This window comes from Chelonia mydas, chromosome 8 (assembly GCF_015237465.2).
Source record: "Chelonia mydas isolate rCheMyd1 chromosome 8, rCheMyd1.pri.v2, whole genome shotgun sequence".
Lineage (NCBI taxonomy): Eukaryota > Metazoa > Chordata > Testudines > Cheloniidae > Chelonia > Chelonia mydas.
In genome coordinates this window covers 33,309,014-33,325,929 of record NC_057854.1, presented here as the reverse complement: position 1 = coordinate 33,325,929, position 16,916 = coordinate 33,309,014, and the positions used below count along the sequence as shown (strand labels likewise).

Below are 16,916 nucleotides of genomic sequence, written 5' to 3'. Positions count from 1 at the left end.
AATCAGGGAGCCTTTGAGGCAAAGTGCTAATAAGTGATGGTCACATAAACACCACCCTATACCGGAAGCCTACTGTCTGCTACACTTACCTACATGCCTCCAGCTTTCATCCAGACCAAACCACACAATCCATTGTCTCCAACCGAGCTCTAAGATACAACCACATTTGCTCCAATCCCTCAGACAGAGACAAACACCTACAAGATCTCTATCAAGCATTCTTACAACTACAATATCCACCTGCTGAAGTGAAGAAACAGATTAACAGAGCCAGAAGAGCACCCAGAAGTCACCTACTACAGGAGGGGCCCAACAAAGAAAGTGACAGAACGCCGTCACTTTCAGCCCCCAACTAAAACATTTCCAGCGCATCATCAAGGATCTACAACCTATCCTGAAAGACGATCCCTCACTCTCACAGATCTTGGGAGACAGGCCAGTCCTCGCTTACAGACAGCCCCCCAACCTGAAGCAAATACTCACCAGCAACCACACACCACACAACAAAACACTAACCCAGGAACCTATGCTTGCAACAAACCCCATTGCCAACTCTGTCCACATATCTATTCAAGGGACACCATAATAGGACCTAATCACATCAGTCACACCATCACGGGCTCGTTCACCTGCACATCTACCAATGTGATATATGACATCATGTGCCAGCAATGCCCCTCTGCCATGTACATTGGTCAAACCGGACAGTCTCTACGCAAAAGAATAAATGGACACAAATCAGATGTCAAGAATTATAACATTCAAAAACCAGTCGGAGAACACTTCAACCTCCCTGGACACTCAATTACAGACCTAAAAGTCACCATTATTCAACAAAAAAAAAAGTCAAAAACAGACTCCAACAAGAAACTACAGAACTGGAATTAATTTGCAAACTGGACACCATTAAATTAGGCTTGAACAAAGACTGGGAGTGGATGAATCATTACACAAACTAAAAACTATTTCCCCATGCTAATTTTCCCCCTACTGTAACTCTCAACTTCTTGTCAACTGTTTGAAATGGACCATCCTGATTATCACTACAAAAGTTGTTTTTTTCTCCTGCTGATAATAGCCCACCTTAATCGATTAGTCTTGGTAGAGTTGGTATGGCAACCCCCATTTTTTCATGTTCTCTGTATATATGTATATATCTTCCTATTGTATTTTCCACTGCATGCATCTGATGAAGTGGGCTTTAGCCCATGAACGCTTATGCTCAAATATAATTGTTAGTCTCTAAGGTGCCACAAGTACTCCCCATTCTTTTTACTTTGAAGATGAGAACCAGTAATGTATATTGCTATGCTCTGGACTACAATGTTTAATGAAATCAAGTTTTGTAAGGAAGCACTTGTGATTTTTGTGGTCTCGGATTCAATGTAAGCAAATGACTTAACTGCTTGTTTATTAGTTGCTGCCATCGGCTATCACAATTTGCAGGAGACAAATAAAGACTTCATATCATTCAAAACGTTTTGCTTTCATTGCACAAAACCACTACAGCACCACACACACATACACAGAAATTCTTGTTGGGAGAGGAGGTATCAGGGGAGGGCCAACTTTCAGAACCATGCGTAAGTCCAGCTATCATTTGTGGAGGTGGAGTGAATGGGAGAGCGACAAGCCCCAGACAGTGGAAAGGAACTTGTGAGTGGAGTTTGGGAAGGACATGGGAAAGAGTTCTGAATGTGCTGAAGGGGAGAGCAGGCATGCATCTGCTCAGTCTGGAGTGTTATGGGGCACTGTAGCATCTCAGTTTGCTTCTCCATAACTTTAATCATCCTCTCTGTTGGGTCCCTAGTGTAGGCCTCATTTTCTTGTCTGTCCTGCCTTTCGATTTCCCTCCAGGGTCCACGTTCCCTGTTTTTGGAATCCGAGCATTGCATCACCTCCTGGAACATGTCATCCTTGCTCCGTCTTGGGCACTTTCTTATCCAGTGGAGGTGCTCGGCTGGTGTGTAGGAGTACCTTTCAAGGCTACATCTGCAGAAGCACAAGGAACAATACACAGAAGCATGATTCTTAAGCACATACACAGCATTGAAACAGTATAGTAAAATACACCTCTAGAAATATACTGTCACGGAGTCCCCGGGCGATGCTCTGGAACTGCTCCCTACGAAGCCAGTCAGGACTCTGGGGGAGTCTCCTTTCTGTGAGCAGACTGTCTTCAGGACACACAGCTCACACAACTTCCACCTTTCTGGGTCTGACCTCAGAGCATTCAGCATCCTCTGCCCCTCCGTGCGCTTCTCACAGCGAGTCCGCCCAGGCAGGGTCCTGGGGAAGCCAGAGGGTCCTGCACCCCAATTTCGCAGTCAGACGTGACTCTCAGCCAGCCAGTAAAACAGAAGGTTTATGAGACGACAGGAACATGGTCTAAAACAGAGCTTGTAGGTACAGAGAACAGGACCCCTCAGCCGGGTTCATTTTGTGGGGCAGTGAGCCAGACAACCCCATCTGCACTTCACCCCATGTCCCCAGCCAGTCCCAAACTGAAACTCTCTCCAGCCCCTCCTCCTCTGGGCTTTGCCCCTTTCCCAGGCCAGGAGGTCACCTGATTCCTTTGTTCTCCAGCCCTTTAGCTCTCACCTTGCAGGGGGGAAGGGCCCAGGCCACCAGCTGCCAGGAAACAGGATGTTGGCCATTCTCTGTGTCCAGACCCCTGCACACACCTGCCCTCTAAGGCTCTGCAATGATCATACACCCTTATCCCACCACCTAGATACTAAAGAACTGCATAGGAGAAACTGAGGCACCCCCACAATATTCAGAGGAAACATTAAGAACAGTCCCGCTTCGTCACATCTCTCCCCCCTTCGAGACCGAACTGAGCGGGATCACTTTAGCCGGTGACCTGGAGAAGTTCGAACCCACCAACGTTCCCATGGATGCCCCATCATCTCTCCCATTCCTTGGTGGGAGTTACACCAGGCCATTCCAGTTTTACGCCCTTCCAGTTTCACACCCTCCCTTAGGTTGGGGGTGGTCGATAGCACTTGCATGCCACATGTGGGAAGGTTTATGTGGCCCGTACCCTTTTGCCACCCCAAAACCCCCAGGGGTCAAACTGGGATCGGGTCTTCTGGAGGGCTACAGTTCGGGCTCTCTTGGTTAAGAGCCCCCATCTTGACCTGGGCCACATACTGTTCACTTACAGAACTAGCATGGAGACATTCCTTTCTCAACAACCTTGTCTCCCCAACAAGCTGGCCAAACAGAGCCACTTGGTTAGAGGACTGTTTAACGTTCTTAACAGCTTTCACGCCATCTGAGACCTTCTCAAGGCTAGCCACACTGGATCTTTCAACAGGAAAGTCAGTGGCTTCATTCACAACAGAAAATTTCTGGCTGTTAGGAACTGAAACTTTCTTGATTAAATCACTTTCACACCCTTCTGTTGCCGTAAACTGCTTGCAAAGACTACCATGAGGATTCCTTTCCCCAGGGGCTTTTCTATGCAACAATTCACCCTTCACAGAAATTCTGCCCTTACCCTCTTTACCTAGGGCTTGCTCTAGAGGAACACTTTCCTGAGCAACAACAGACTCTTTCTGGGTCTCACTTACATCCAGAATCACCTCTGGCCCATCAGGTGGATTCCTACACAATCCCCTTTCAGGCAAACTTACAGACTTCCTAGATAAAAGGTTAGAAGCATTCTCCTTCCCTTTGCCACACAAAGTTCAGGAATCTTTTCCTTCTTGCTACAGGTTTCCACACCCTCAGTAGGTAACACAATCAAATCACCTTTATGCTCTCCTTGTGCCCTGGCTAGGATCTCACCCTGATCAGACAGAGTTGCTACACCCTTTCCCAGCCACACACTAGCAACAGGCAAAATACAAGCACCAGAATTGTCTGGTCTCTGGGATTTTACATAGACACTAACTGGATGCGACCTAGTTACAGGGCCATTCTCCCTAGCAAACACAAACTTAAGACCATTCCCTTCCTGGGCTTTAGCTGAATCCAGAACCAACTCTGAGACAACTGCACTATTCTCAACCATCACAGGCTGAAAGACCCCTTCTGTCTGCTCCACAGACAAAGAAGAGCCGGACACATTTTCTCCTTTACCAGACACATAGCTTGGGATCTCCTTCCCCCTGTCCCAGCACACAAGGCTGTTCACAGACAACTGCTTGGAGACCAGGGTAGCTCCCTCCATAGGCAAGTCAATACCCCTGACAGACACAGGCACATTTCCTTCACTGTCACAGTTCTCCACCCAGCTAACAGGTAAGATACAGGGACACTCATCTTCCACTATTCTCGCCTTCCCACGCTGCTGACTAGACAAAGCCATCAGCTCACAAGGCTGCCTAGGCTCATCCAAACTTTCCTTACCAAGCACCTTGCCACTCCCAACAGATAACCTGCCCTGCCTGTGTCTCCCCGCACTCAGCTGGGGTCTCAGCTCGCACTATGCTCAGCGCTGCCCTTGCTGTCCCAGTGGGGGTAGGCAGCGAGCTCGCTGCTTTCCTCACTGCATCAGAGCTAGTGTGAGCCCCCTGAGCCCCCTCTCCAGTGTGCAAGGGGACAGGGAGCATCTCTCTGTCCCACCCAGCCCCAGGGGTCTGGTTACAGGCAGGCAGGTAGCCCAAGCTTAGCAGCTCCTCTCCGCTGCCAGCCAGGTCATGTGCATTTTCACTGACCATTTCCCTCTCAGCCGATTCCCTGGATTCAAATTCAAACCCTCGGCCGTTACAGGAGCAGGGCTTGGATCCTGTCCCAAAGAGACACAGTCACTCCCCAACAGGGTCTCACAGCTCATATCCTGGAGAACCCCAACGACCAGCCAGCCCCACCCCTCCTGGGTCTGCACAGGGATCTGGGCCATAGGCAGGGTGAGGGGCTTCATCCCTGGGACCCTCACCTAGCTCACACAGCCCCTCAGCATCTAAGGCTGCACCACCAGGGGCATTACAACAGTTCTTTCTGTCCCAGGATCTCACCACCCCAGGAATGTCTCCCCATTGACCATCACCTTCCGCTCCCACCGGAGGTCCGAGGGGCTTGACCCCAGGAAACTCCACACAGACATATAGGTTGGGACCAGGAGTGGGAGCCTGTCCACCTTCCCCCCATCTGGCTGACGGAGTCTATGGCCTTGGGACCCAGCAAGGGAGCTAGACACTGGGGCTTTTCCGCAGGATCCCCCTGGTTCAAATCGCCAGCCTGCTCAAAGGCAGTGAGGTAGGCATCCACATCCCCTCCCTCCTTAACAGCAATTTAGTATCGAGGTTCCCTGCGGAACTGGCATCCCGGGGTCTATCCCCACTCACCCCTGGGAGGTCCCCTATGCCTCTCTGCTCCACCACCGCCAGTTCATGCTGCTGCTGCTTCTCCTGCAGCTCTTTCTCTGGCTCTCGCTGTCTCTCACAGTCCTCTTGCTCTCTTGGACTCAGCTCCAATCCCTTCCATCTCCGATCCCCGGATGGGGAACTCGATCGTGAAGACCCTCATCTGGTCGGGGACAGGAGTCTGTATAGGGGAAACTGAGGCACCCCCACAATATTCAGAGGAAACATTAAGAACAATCCCGCTTCGTCACATATACCAATCACTTTCTCACTGACCCTTGACAAGCACACATGCCGGTAAACACCCCAAGCATGGTGAGTTTACTCCGGGGTGGGGAGCATTGTACATGGGGAGATAATCAATATGAAAGAGTTGTGATGCAGTTGACTAGGGACAATATTCTAAATTTTCCCACCCTTTTCCACAGGCAGGGGTCATTATGGCAGATATCTCACTCCTGAGGGTAAGAGGGAAGAAAGAGTGCATCTACTACACACTTGCGGCTTCCACCCCAGTCCCTATGCTGCTTGCCTATGTACTGCTTTGGTCCCTGCGCAAGTGATTGCAGAATGGTTCAGGAAAATTTCCTTCAATGGGGGAAGGAACAAGTAGCTCTGCCAAGGAACCTCCGGCAGAGGATTGGCAAGCGCATCCAGGAAAGTTTCCTAGAGATCTCTCTGGAGGATTCCAGTGAAATCTCAGTGTGCATCAACACCTTATTCTGCCATAGTGTTTAGCTTCATGGGGAAATGTCCAGCACACAGAAACACAGCCAGCCTTGTACATGTCTATGCCCTCAACCCACCTCCGCACTTCACAAAGCAAAACCACTTACCAGCGATCTCCTCTCCTGCTTCTTGCTTGCCAAATTGCAACTGCCGAGACTGGCTAGACACCTCTGGGGTGGAGAACAGCTCCTGACTGGACGAACCACTGGGCAATCCTGCATGGTCTCTACATCCTCCTCCTCCTCCACCTCTTCATCAATGACTTGGTCCTCAGAGCTAGGTCCACTTTCTGCCGGCTCCAGCCCCGCCGAAGTATTTATGGGGCTATTGGCGGTGGAGGTGGGGTCGTAGCCGAGGATAGCATCCAACTCCTTATAAAAATGATAGGCCTTCCTTGCCTTCTGTTACACCTGCCTCATCTCCTTGATCTTTGCTATGCACTGCAGTGTGTCCCACTCATAGTCCTTTTCGCGCACACTTCAAGAAATCTGCCCATAAGTAACGAAATTCCTATGGCTGGAGTGCTGGGACTGCACAGCCTCCTCTCCGCAAATACTGAGCAGATCCGTCAGCTCCCCATTAGTCCAAGCGGGAGAGCGTTTGCTGCATGGAGCCACCATGGTCAGCTGGGAAGACGAGCAAACAGGAATTTCAAAAACTCCCGGGGCTTTAAAGGAAGACGGGCGGACGGTTGCTTACCTGGCTTCAGGGCAGCAGAGTTGGAACTGCTGACCACAGCAGTCATGATGGGCATTGTGGGACAGCTTCTGGAGGCCAATTACAGAGAAAAAAAATCAAGTGTAGTGTCTACACTGGCACTTTGGTGACAAAACTTGTGCGTAAAAAGCCTTATGACACTTGTTGAGGTGGTTTTATTTTGTCACTGAAACTGAGGAGTTTTGTCACCAAAGGTGGCATTGCAGTGTATACACGTCCACTGTTTTGTCGCCAAAAGCTGCCTTTTGGCAAAAAACCTTGGCAGTCTAGACAAGGCCTTAGATATATGCAAGGTCTCAGCTCTCCCGGCTCCTGCTCTGGTTTCTCTTACCTTAGAAAATAACATGGACACTCATTAATAAAAGCCTTCATCAGTCGATAGTTAAGATTGGGATTTAAACTCAAAAAGCCAGGAAATTCAGCAATCAACAGTGAATTCCTTTTTCTTTTTCTTTGGTGGCATCTCCATCACAGGAGGTTGCCAGTCATGGTGGCTCATTCTGTATGGTCCTCTGCTAATCTCTTTGTGGAGGAATGGTCCTTTTGATCCATCCAGGTTTCCACCTCATCCATCCAAGATCTTCTTTTTCTGTGATCCCTGTAATTGCCAATTTCACACGTCTGGTTCAAACTGAGGGTGTGATGCTCTGTACTTCGGGGTGGGAGGGGGATGGACACACACCCTACACCCTAATGTTCATATTTATAAAATGATTCTGTTGTATCCAATGCAAACTTTATCATGTTGGGTGTCTTTGGAAGGCTCATGATGCACTGACCATGGTTGTTATAGTGATGTTATAGTAATTGTTACAGTAATGTTATAGTAAGGTTATAGGTTATAATTTCATGTATATAGTTATGAGGCTGAAAATGTATCCTCATGGCATAAAGAAAGCCCATGCAAAAACTCTTCAAGAACAGAGAGGCAGTTCACACCTCGTCAGGGCATGGATGGGACAAACCCACCCCAGCCTCACAGGAACAATGGACACTGGCTTTGGCAGCAACAAAAGAATCTGTTAGACCCCTTTGGCCAGAAATGGAAAGAATGTGCTCACAACAAAATGGAATGGTGTGGCGTTGACTTGTGTTCATGGTGGGATGGACGAGGACAAGCTGGAAAAAGGTGACAAAGGTGATAGAGATTGGTCTGTCTCCTGTGGAACTTTACAGCCTGACAGCACAGATACTGAAAACAGTACTGTACTCTGACAACTAAAAAAAAAAACAACAATGAGGAGTACTTGTGCCACCTTATAGTCTAACAAATTTATTTGGGCATAAGCTTTTGTGGGCTAAAACCCACTTCATCAGATGCCTGGAGTGGAAAATACAGTAGGAAGATATATATAGCAGTACCTGAAAAGATGGGAGCTGCCTTACCAAATGCTGGGTCGAGACAATTCAATTAAAGTGGGCTATTATCAACTGGATGAAAAAATAATTTTTGTAGTGGTAATCAGGGTGGCTCATTTCAAACAGTTAACAAGAAGGTGCGCTGGAGAGGTTTTAATTGGGGGCTGAAAGTGACGGCTAGTGGCATTCTGTTACTTTCTTTGTGGGGCCTGTCCTGTAGTAGGTGACTTCTGGTTATTCTTCTGGCTCTGTCAATCTGTTTCTTCACTTCACCAGGTGGGTATTGTAGTTTTAAGAACGCTTGATAGAGATCCTGTAGGTGTTTGTCTCTGTCTGAGGGATTGGAGCAATTGTGGTTGTATCTTAGCGCTTGGCTGTAGATAATGGATTGTGTGATGCGGTCTGGATGAAAGCTGGAGGCATGTAGGTAAGTGTAGCGGTCTGTAGGTTTCCAGTATAGGGTGGTGTTTATGTGACCATTGCTTATTTGCACTGTAGTGTCCAGGAAGTGGATCTCTTGTGTGGACTGGTCCAGGCTGAGGTTGATGGTGAGGTGGAGATTGCTGAAATCCTGGTGGAATTCCTCAAAGGCCTCTTTCCCCTGGGTCCAAATGATGATGTCATCAATGTAGCGCAAGTAGAGCAGGGGCACTAGAGGACGAGAGCTGAGGAAGCGTTGTTCTAAGTCAGCCATAAAAATGTTGGCCTACTGTGGGGCCATGCGGGTACCCATAGCAGTGCCGCTGACTTGAAGGTATACATTGTCCCCAAATGTGAAATAGCTGTGGGTGAGGACAAAGTCACAAAGTTCAGCCACCAGGTTTGCCGTGACATTATCAGGGATACTGTTCCTGATAGCGTGTAGTCCATCTTTGTGTGGAATGTTGGTGTAGAGGGCTTCTACATCCATAGTAGCTACGATGGTGTTTTCTGGAAGATCACTGATGGATTGTAGTTTCCTCAGGAAGTCAGTGGTGTCTCAAAGATAGCTGGGAGTGTTGGTAGCGTAGGGCTTGAGGAGAGAGTCTACATAGCCAGACAATCCTGCTGTCAGGGTGCCAAACCTGAGATGATGGGGCATCCAGGATTTCCAGGTTTATGGATCTTGGGTAGCAGATCGAATACCCCTGGTCGGGGTTCTAGGGGTGTGTCTGTGTAGATTTGTTCTTGTGCTTTTTCAGGGAGTTTCCTGAGCAGATGGCATAGTTTCTTTTGGTAACCCTCAGTGGGATCAGAGGGTAATGGCCTGTAGAATGTGGTGTCAGAGAGTTGCCTAGCAGCCTCTCGTTCATATTCCGACCTTTGCAGGATGACGACAGCACCTCCTTTGTCAGCCTTTTTTATTATGATGTCAGAGTTGTTTCTGAGGCTGTGGATGGCATTGTGTTCTGCATGGCTGAGGTTATGGGGCAAGTGATGCTGCTTTTCCACAATTTCAGCCCGTGCATGTTGGCGGAAGCACTTTATGTAGAAGTCCAGTCTGTTGTTAGGACCTTCAGGAGGAGTCCACACAGAATCTCACTTTAATTGAATTGTCTTGACTCCCCACTTGGTAAGGAAACTCCCACCTTTTCATGTACTGCTATATACATCTTTCTCCTGTGTTTTCCACTCCATGCATCTGATGAAGTGGGTTTTAGCCCATGAAAGCTTATGTCCAAATAAATTTGTTAGTCTATAAGATGCCACAAGTATTCCTCGTTGTTTTTGCTGATACACACTAATACGACTACCATTCTGAAATCTGACAACTCAGTAGCTTTAGTTAGGCTGGACCAGAACTCTGGTGGGCTTTCTGTGGGGCTAAAGAGGGGAGCCTGTGGGATGGACAGATTTGTGGAGTGTGGGATTGATGCTGGGGCTCCTGGGTTGTGTTACCAAACTCTGTTGCAGACTCAGTGCACAACCTCAGGCCTGATCTACACTGAAAAGTTAGGTCGCTATAGATGCATGGGTCAGAGGTATGAAAAAACACCCCCTGAGCACCACAGCTATGCTGATCTAACCCCCAGCATAGATGCTGCTATGTTGACAGAAGAATGCTTCCGTCGATGTACCTAGTGTTGTTCAGGGAGGTGGTGTTCGCTCACCAATGGAAAACCCCCTTCCATCCCTGTAGTCTGCATCTACACTAGGGGGTTAGGCTGGCATAGTTACGGAACACACAGTGTGAACATACCCACAGACAAACCTCGTTATCATTCATCACTGTATCCATCTGTGAAATGGATCTGATAGGAGTGGGGGTTGTGAGCCTGGTCTACACATATTTTGTGCATTGCTTTAAGTCAGCTGGCTTCTAAACTGATTAAATTAACTCAGTTTAAGAGTGTCCACACTATGGGCCTGCCTACACTGACAAAAAAGGTGAATTTTTCAGTTGAGTTAGCTGAACGCCATTGAACCCCCTCCAGCAGTTTAACACCTTTAAGATGCTTTGAGCTGGTTGTGTTGTAATCTAGCTGGCAAATGTTTTGTGGACAGGACTGAAGGGGTTACACTGATTTAACTCAACGTAGTTAAAAAAGTCCACAAACTGGGACTAGTGCATCCCTTAATTATGAGTGTTTAGATGTAGTTTTGAGATCCTGAGCTGAAAGGCAAAATGTGGTTCTTATATTTAAGCTAAAAATGCAGAGGTAGGGCCTGTAGAAATGGCTCAGCTCAGCAGAATATTGGTCACTGCAAGTGACCTGGCTGTATGGATCTACAGAGTAAAGAAGTCCATTAAGATACGTGTTTGGCTCCAGTGGCCTGTATTGTTCAGCATCCCTCTTCGAGGACTGGTACTGGGTATGTTACTAAATGTACCAGGTTCTTAGCAGCACACATAGGACTTTTCCATGGGGCTCTCATCCAGATGCTCTGGGGGTGTAATGTCAGGGAAAGCAGCTGTCATCCCAGATCTCAAGAAGAACATGGTCCCATCTGTCTATGGGCACTGTCCACACTCAAAAGCAGTGCCCCACCTGGCAGACATTAGCCATGAGTGTGGCACACCAGCGGCTCCAGCAGTGGTGCTGGGAGCCTGACCAGTCCCTACTAGTGAGCAGTGTGATGAGCAGCTGACCTCAGTTTCTGGGTCTATGACACCTTGCGAATGCCGCCTCAGGCACTTCAGGGTGGCTTTTAAAAAATTAGCAGAAATTTAATTTTTTTTCTGAACAATTAGTGAGCAACTGAACATTCACCCTGGCTCCCATTTTGAGATAATGGCTTGAAAAGACGCTGACACCAAGAAACCGATAAGAGTTCCCAGGGAATTTTGAGAGTTAGGCTGTTTCTCTCCCAGTTCTCACTGTGTCCTCAAAAGGTTAAATGAACCCCACTGCTTCTGGGAGCTGTAGCAGGAAGTGTGGAATAAATACTCACAGAGCATTGTGATTGCAACAGTGTAGTATAGTGTTATGATGGATGTGGGTCAAAACTGCAACCATCTGTCTCCCAAAGCAGATTATGTAGTGACAGTACACTGCAAGGTTGGTACCTACCACAGTGCTCTTTTACTGGTTCAGCTAGCAATGGTGCAGTTTTCCAGGGCAGACACAGCCTGATTTGCACAAGGTTATGCAGGTTATCTAAGGCAGAGCCAGGAATTGAAACATTTCCTGACTCCCAGTCCAGTGTCTTCACTGCAAGACCAAGTTTCCTCTTGCTCTGCTCAGTAACTTAACAAACTTAAGGGCCAATCCTGGACAAGGAATCCTTGAGTAGAACAGCCTTTTGTTGGTCAGCCAGGGCATACACCAGTTGAAATGTGTAGCTGGAAAATACAGGCCCCAGCTGCATATTCCTCTTACTCCTGCAATGGAGATGAATTATTGGGTGAAGTCCTCTGATCTGTATGATATGGTGTCAAACTAGATGATCATAATTGTCCCTCCTGGCCTTAATAATCTGTGGAGCAAGGATAATGGTTTTCCAGCTGGTGTGTGGTCATTTTGACATATGGAACTTGGTGCAACTATGTCCCTGTCAGGCCACATTTACTGTCAGACTAGCTGTTCTCCAAGTATCAGTGACTGAGTGGGTGTGTGACACATTTCTGTGGATGTTTATGAACATAAGAACGGTCATACTGGGTAAGACCAATGATCCATCTAGCCCAGTATCCTGTCTTCCGACAGTGTCTAATTCCAGGTGCTTCAGAGGGAATGAACAGAACAGGCAACCATCAAGTGATCCATCCTGTTATTATCCACTACCAGCTTCTGGCTAGAGACAGCCAGAGCATGGTGTTGTATCCCTAACCATCTTGCCTAATAGTCATTGATGGACCTATCCTCTATGGCTCCATGCGTGGGAAACCATAGCTCCATATAGGCAGCGAAGGAGCAATAAGAGCTCCGTTTTTCATGCAGAGGGCGCTGGGAAGGAATGATGGTAAATAATGACCAGTGAGAATGAGGTGGCTTTCCAAGGATGTGCTCTGTGCCCGTGACAGCACATTGCCTGAGCAGCGTGGTTCTAACACGATTCTGTGTTCAGAGTATGTGTGTGTGTGTATGAGGAGAGCTACGTAGGCCCAGCTCCTCAAAGGTATTTAGACACCTCGCTCTCACCGATTTCCATTGGGCCGCATGGTTTTGCTGCGCTCAGCTGGACACATATGCATGAGGAGAACCAGAGGGTGTTGGGGGGTCTGATCCAGCCTGGCCACCCCCTGCCACCCACTCTCAGTCCCATGGCGGGGGTGAGCAAGCTGGCTCCGGCAGGACGGGGCAGGATCGGACCCCACTTGCACCCAAGCAGGAGGTGTGGCACTGTCCCAGTGGGGCTGGGGCTGGTGTGCAAGGCTGCTGTGCCATGGCTCTCTGCTTCCATAGCTCCCGCCACGTGGGCAGGACCCGCCCTGGCCCGGTAGCCCGTCCCTCCCGCGCCAGCTGATGCTTCCCCACACGTGGGCCTTGCCCTTTAAGAACCACCACTTGGCCTGACGCGGCACTGCTGAGACATCGCGAGATCCAGGCCTCTCCCTCTGTGACCAGCTCTGCCCCCTCCCGGCCCGGAGAACTACAAACCCCGACATGCGCTGCACGGGGGGCGGAGGCTGGTCTGAGGTAGTCAGCCAATAGCGATGGGGAGAGCGCGGGCCAGCGGGACCAGCCAATGGCGAAGAGCGACAGAAAGGCGCCGATTGGCGGAGCCGGAGAGTCCCGCCCCCTTTTCTCCTCCCCGCCCTCTCCGGGGTCCCTCGGAAGTGATGTCACAGGCCCCATGTGAGCGGATTGCAACACATGCAGCGCGGAGAGGGGGAGAGAAGCCGGTTTCCGACGTCAGAGCCGCCTCGAGCCCCGAGCCGCCCCCGCCGCCGCTCAGGGAGGAGGAGCCGCCGCCGCCGCCGGGGGGACAGGGCCTGAGGTGAGCGCCGCTCCGGGCGGGGTCGCGGGGCGCGCGGGCCGGGACTAACCGCTGTGCTCTGTGTCCGCCGGCCCGGCCGCCGCAGGGAGGAGGCGGAGGAGGAGAAGATGGCGGACGACCCCAGCGCTGCCGACCGGAACGTGGAGATCTGGAAGATCAAGAAGCTCATCAAGAGCCTGGAGGCGGCCCGCGGGTGAGCAGCAGCGGGGAGCGGGCGGGGCCTGCGCGGGGCCGGGGCTGAGGGGGCCGGGGTGGGGTCTCCCCGTCCCAGCTGGGAGCGGACGGGCGGCCGCCACTCCCGCGTGTCCCCGGCGGGGCGGAGGCTCGGTTTCCTCGTTCCGCTGGTCCGGGGGCGGGCTGGTTTCCGCCGCTGGCCTGCGCGGGGCAGCGCTTGAACCGACCCCGGGCAGGGCGCGAATCGCTCGGGCCAGAGCGAGCCCCACCCGGGTGGAGGGGGCCTCGCCGGCGCCAGGCTTCGCGGGCAGCGGGCCCCTGAGGCTGCTCCGCCCTGGGCGATGAGGGTCAGGGGGGACAAGCTCTTGGGCCGCCCTCCCCTCCCTGTGCGCGGCTCCCGCGGGCTGGGAGCGGCACCGTCGGGCAGCAGGGCGGGCAGTGAGTGAGGAGCCGCTGGCAGCTCTGCCAAGGCCCGGTACCGGGGTGATCATGTTATGCTCATCGGTGCTGGAGCCCTGCTGACAGGTTGGCGGGATCTGAACGCGAAGATGTCCCTGTGTGAGGACAGCCAGGGTGACACAAAACATGAGGTGGAATTGATCAGGGTAACTAAATTTTTGTGTCTTGGGGTTTAAATCAGTGCGTCTTCCCCTGTGGACAAATGACCCCATAATAATCCCTTGTGGGTGTCCTGCAGCTTTTTCTGAAGAACTAAGTACTGAGCACTGCCGTACGGAATACCGGACTGGATGGCTTCATGGTTTGATCTCATGTAAATTCCCTGTGTGTTGTGGCATTCTCCTTTGAACATCTGCATAGGCATCTAGATAAAGTTGGGGATCTAGAACAGTGGGCTCTCCGCATTGCCCAGAAGTTCAGAAACGTGCAACATGTGATGCTTTGGGAGTCCAGATACAGAGACTCTTTTGATGATAACTGAGGGGAAAGGAGGTTTAAGCTGGCTGTGATACCTTAACTAGCTTCTGGCATATACTAATAGCAACTGGATACATTCTTGGCAGAAAGTAAGCTATCCTAGCATTAGTAGCTTGTAACTCGAGATGTGCACATATCACTGAGTAAGTCTGGCAGTTGCCATGTGGTATGCATTTTGGTCAGAGGTGGTTTGAGATGAAGTTCCTAAAAGCTGGCATTTTCTCAGCAGAGCTAAAATGCGGGGGAATGTTAGGTGTGTATAGTGAAGTAACCATTACATGCCCACACTAAGCTAGAACACTGAATGTCTGTTCCAGCTCAGGGAGTTGTAAGATATTTTCCATTCCCTTGCAGTTGTTCCAGTATCACCGGGTGGGGGAGGGGGGAAGCCTCAGCTTTCTTTAGCAGCCTCTAATAATCTGTCTAAACAGGCTGTTGAAACAAGCAGGTGCCTTCAATGTTTCAGTTGATTTCGGCTGAAAATAAAAACCTTTGTGTTTAAAGGTTGGAGTATTTTAAATGCAAGAGGGAGAGTGAAGATCTATCTTGCTTTAAGATTAAACTCGATAAGTTTGTGGAGGAGATGGTATGATGGGATAACATGGTTTTGGTAATTAAATATTCATGGTAAATAGGCCCAATGGCCTGTGATGGGTTTTAGATGGGGTAAGATCCAAGTTACCTGGGAAAGAATTTTCTGTAGTATCTGGCTGATGAATCTTGCCCATATGCTCAGGGTTTAGCTGATCGCCATATTTGGGGTCGGGAAGGAATTTTCCTCCAGGGCAGATTGGAAGAGGCCCTGGAGGTTTTTCGCCTTCCTCTGTAGCATGGGGCACGGGTCACTTGCTGGAGGATTCTCTGCTCCTTGAGGTCTTTAAACTACAATTTGAGGACTTCAATAGCACAGATATAGGTGTGAGGTTTTTTTGTAGGAGTGGTGGGTGAAATTCTGTGGCCTGCGTTGTGCAGGAGGTCAGACTAGATGATCATAATGGTCCCTTCTGACCTAAATATCTATGAATCTATGAATCTATAGAGACACAATGATAAAAGTTTAATTACAAAAGCAAAGCATGGAATTGATTTTTCTTTTTGGGGGGGGGGAGTGGGGGGAAGAGAATTGCAGTGTCTTCCTCAAGACACCATTGTGAACCTAGGAAATAGGTTTGTGTTGCAGTCGGTAGGTCTATGACTTGCTTCATTAAGCAAAAGCTCTCTACAGCTGTTTGCCCATGGAAACACCACAGCCCCTCTGTGGTTTTCAGCACTGAAGACTAATCTTGTGCATCTAAGGGAAGTGGGGAACTGTCTGAGCGCTGCTTTTCCTGGTGGCTGCAAGAGCACCAAGCTGAGCATTCCAGGGGCACAGCCCTCCTCTTGAATGGGGTGGAGTTGGGAACTCCTAATGGCCCAGTTGTCATGTCAGCTGGATTTTAAGAATGTCAGCTTCTAGTCTGGGGTTTGTGGAGGCTTGTGCAGACAGTCCTAATGCTGGGTTGAGTTTTACCCTAGATGCAAGGGCATGCTGGAGAAAAGTGGGCTCAGGGTTTGACTTTTGTTCAGTTCTTCTGCAGTCAGCTAGGTAGAGCTTTATATACTTCCTCTACTTTCTTTGGTGTGAGTGACTAATGGTATCTTTTCTCTTTACTACCACAGCAAAAAAGTGATTGTCTCGCTGTAAGAGTGAGAACCCCTGACTCCCCCAAAAGCTGGCAGCTAACCCTTCTCAGAAATATATGGTCACATTACATTATAAGCCACTGATTCCATCTGTGCCTCAGGCCCTTTCTCCAGTGCTTTTCCTTAGCAATTTAGGTGCAAAAAAAAGAAAATTGTTTGAAGCTTCTTGACCTGGATGTTGAAAAGGAGTCAGTTCTTCACCCCTTGTGTGATGATCTTACAGAGACGAGGTGGGTGAGGTGATATCTTTTATTGGACCAACTACTGTTGGTAGAAGAGACAACTTTTAGGTGTGTATAGTGAAGTAGTCATTACATACCCACACTCATCTAGAACACTGAATGTCTGTTCCAGTTCAGGGATCTGTAGGATACTTTTCCTTCCAGTTGTTCCAGTATCACCAGCTGATACTGAGCTATTCTTCAGAGCTGTGTTGATCTCATGTATGTTTACCTGGGGGTGGTTATGGCCCTGGGTTAATGTGACTAACCAGTGTATTTTTGCTGATTATCTAGTCTAGCTCCATAGAAGCCTGAGCTATGTCTACACTGTAGCCTGGAGTGAGCCGCCTACCCCAGGAGGAGTCACTTGTGCTAGCTGTGTGAACATTGCAGCCCAGACAGCAGCTTGGATGCTCAAGCC

The 16,916-nt window shown here is 49.5% G+C and overlaps 1 protein-coding gene across 1 annotated transcript in view; it reads left to right on the top strand.

Annotated features, from left to right (window-relative positions):
• The first annotated feature begins 13,302 nt into the window (after nucleotides 1-13,302).
• ETF1 (eukaryotic translation termination factor 1) overlaps nucleotides 13,303-16,916 on the top strand; it is a 38,077-nt gene continuing 34,463 nt past the window's right edge. The window contains exons 1-2 of the mRNA XM_037906782.2: nucleotides 13,303-13,481; nucleotides 13,567-13,674. Coding sequence (XP_037762710.2) covers nucleotides 13,324-13,481; nucleotides 13,567-13,674 — 266 coding nt within the window. The 5' untranslated portion in view covers nucleotides 13,303-13,323. The remainder of the gene's footprint in view (nucleotides 13,482-13,566; nucleotides 13,675-16,916) is intronic.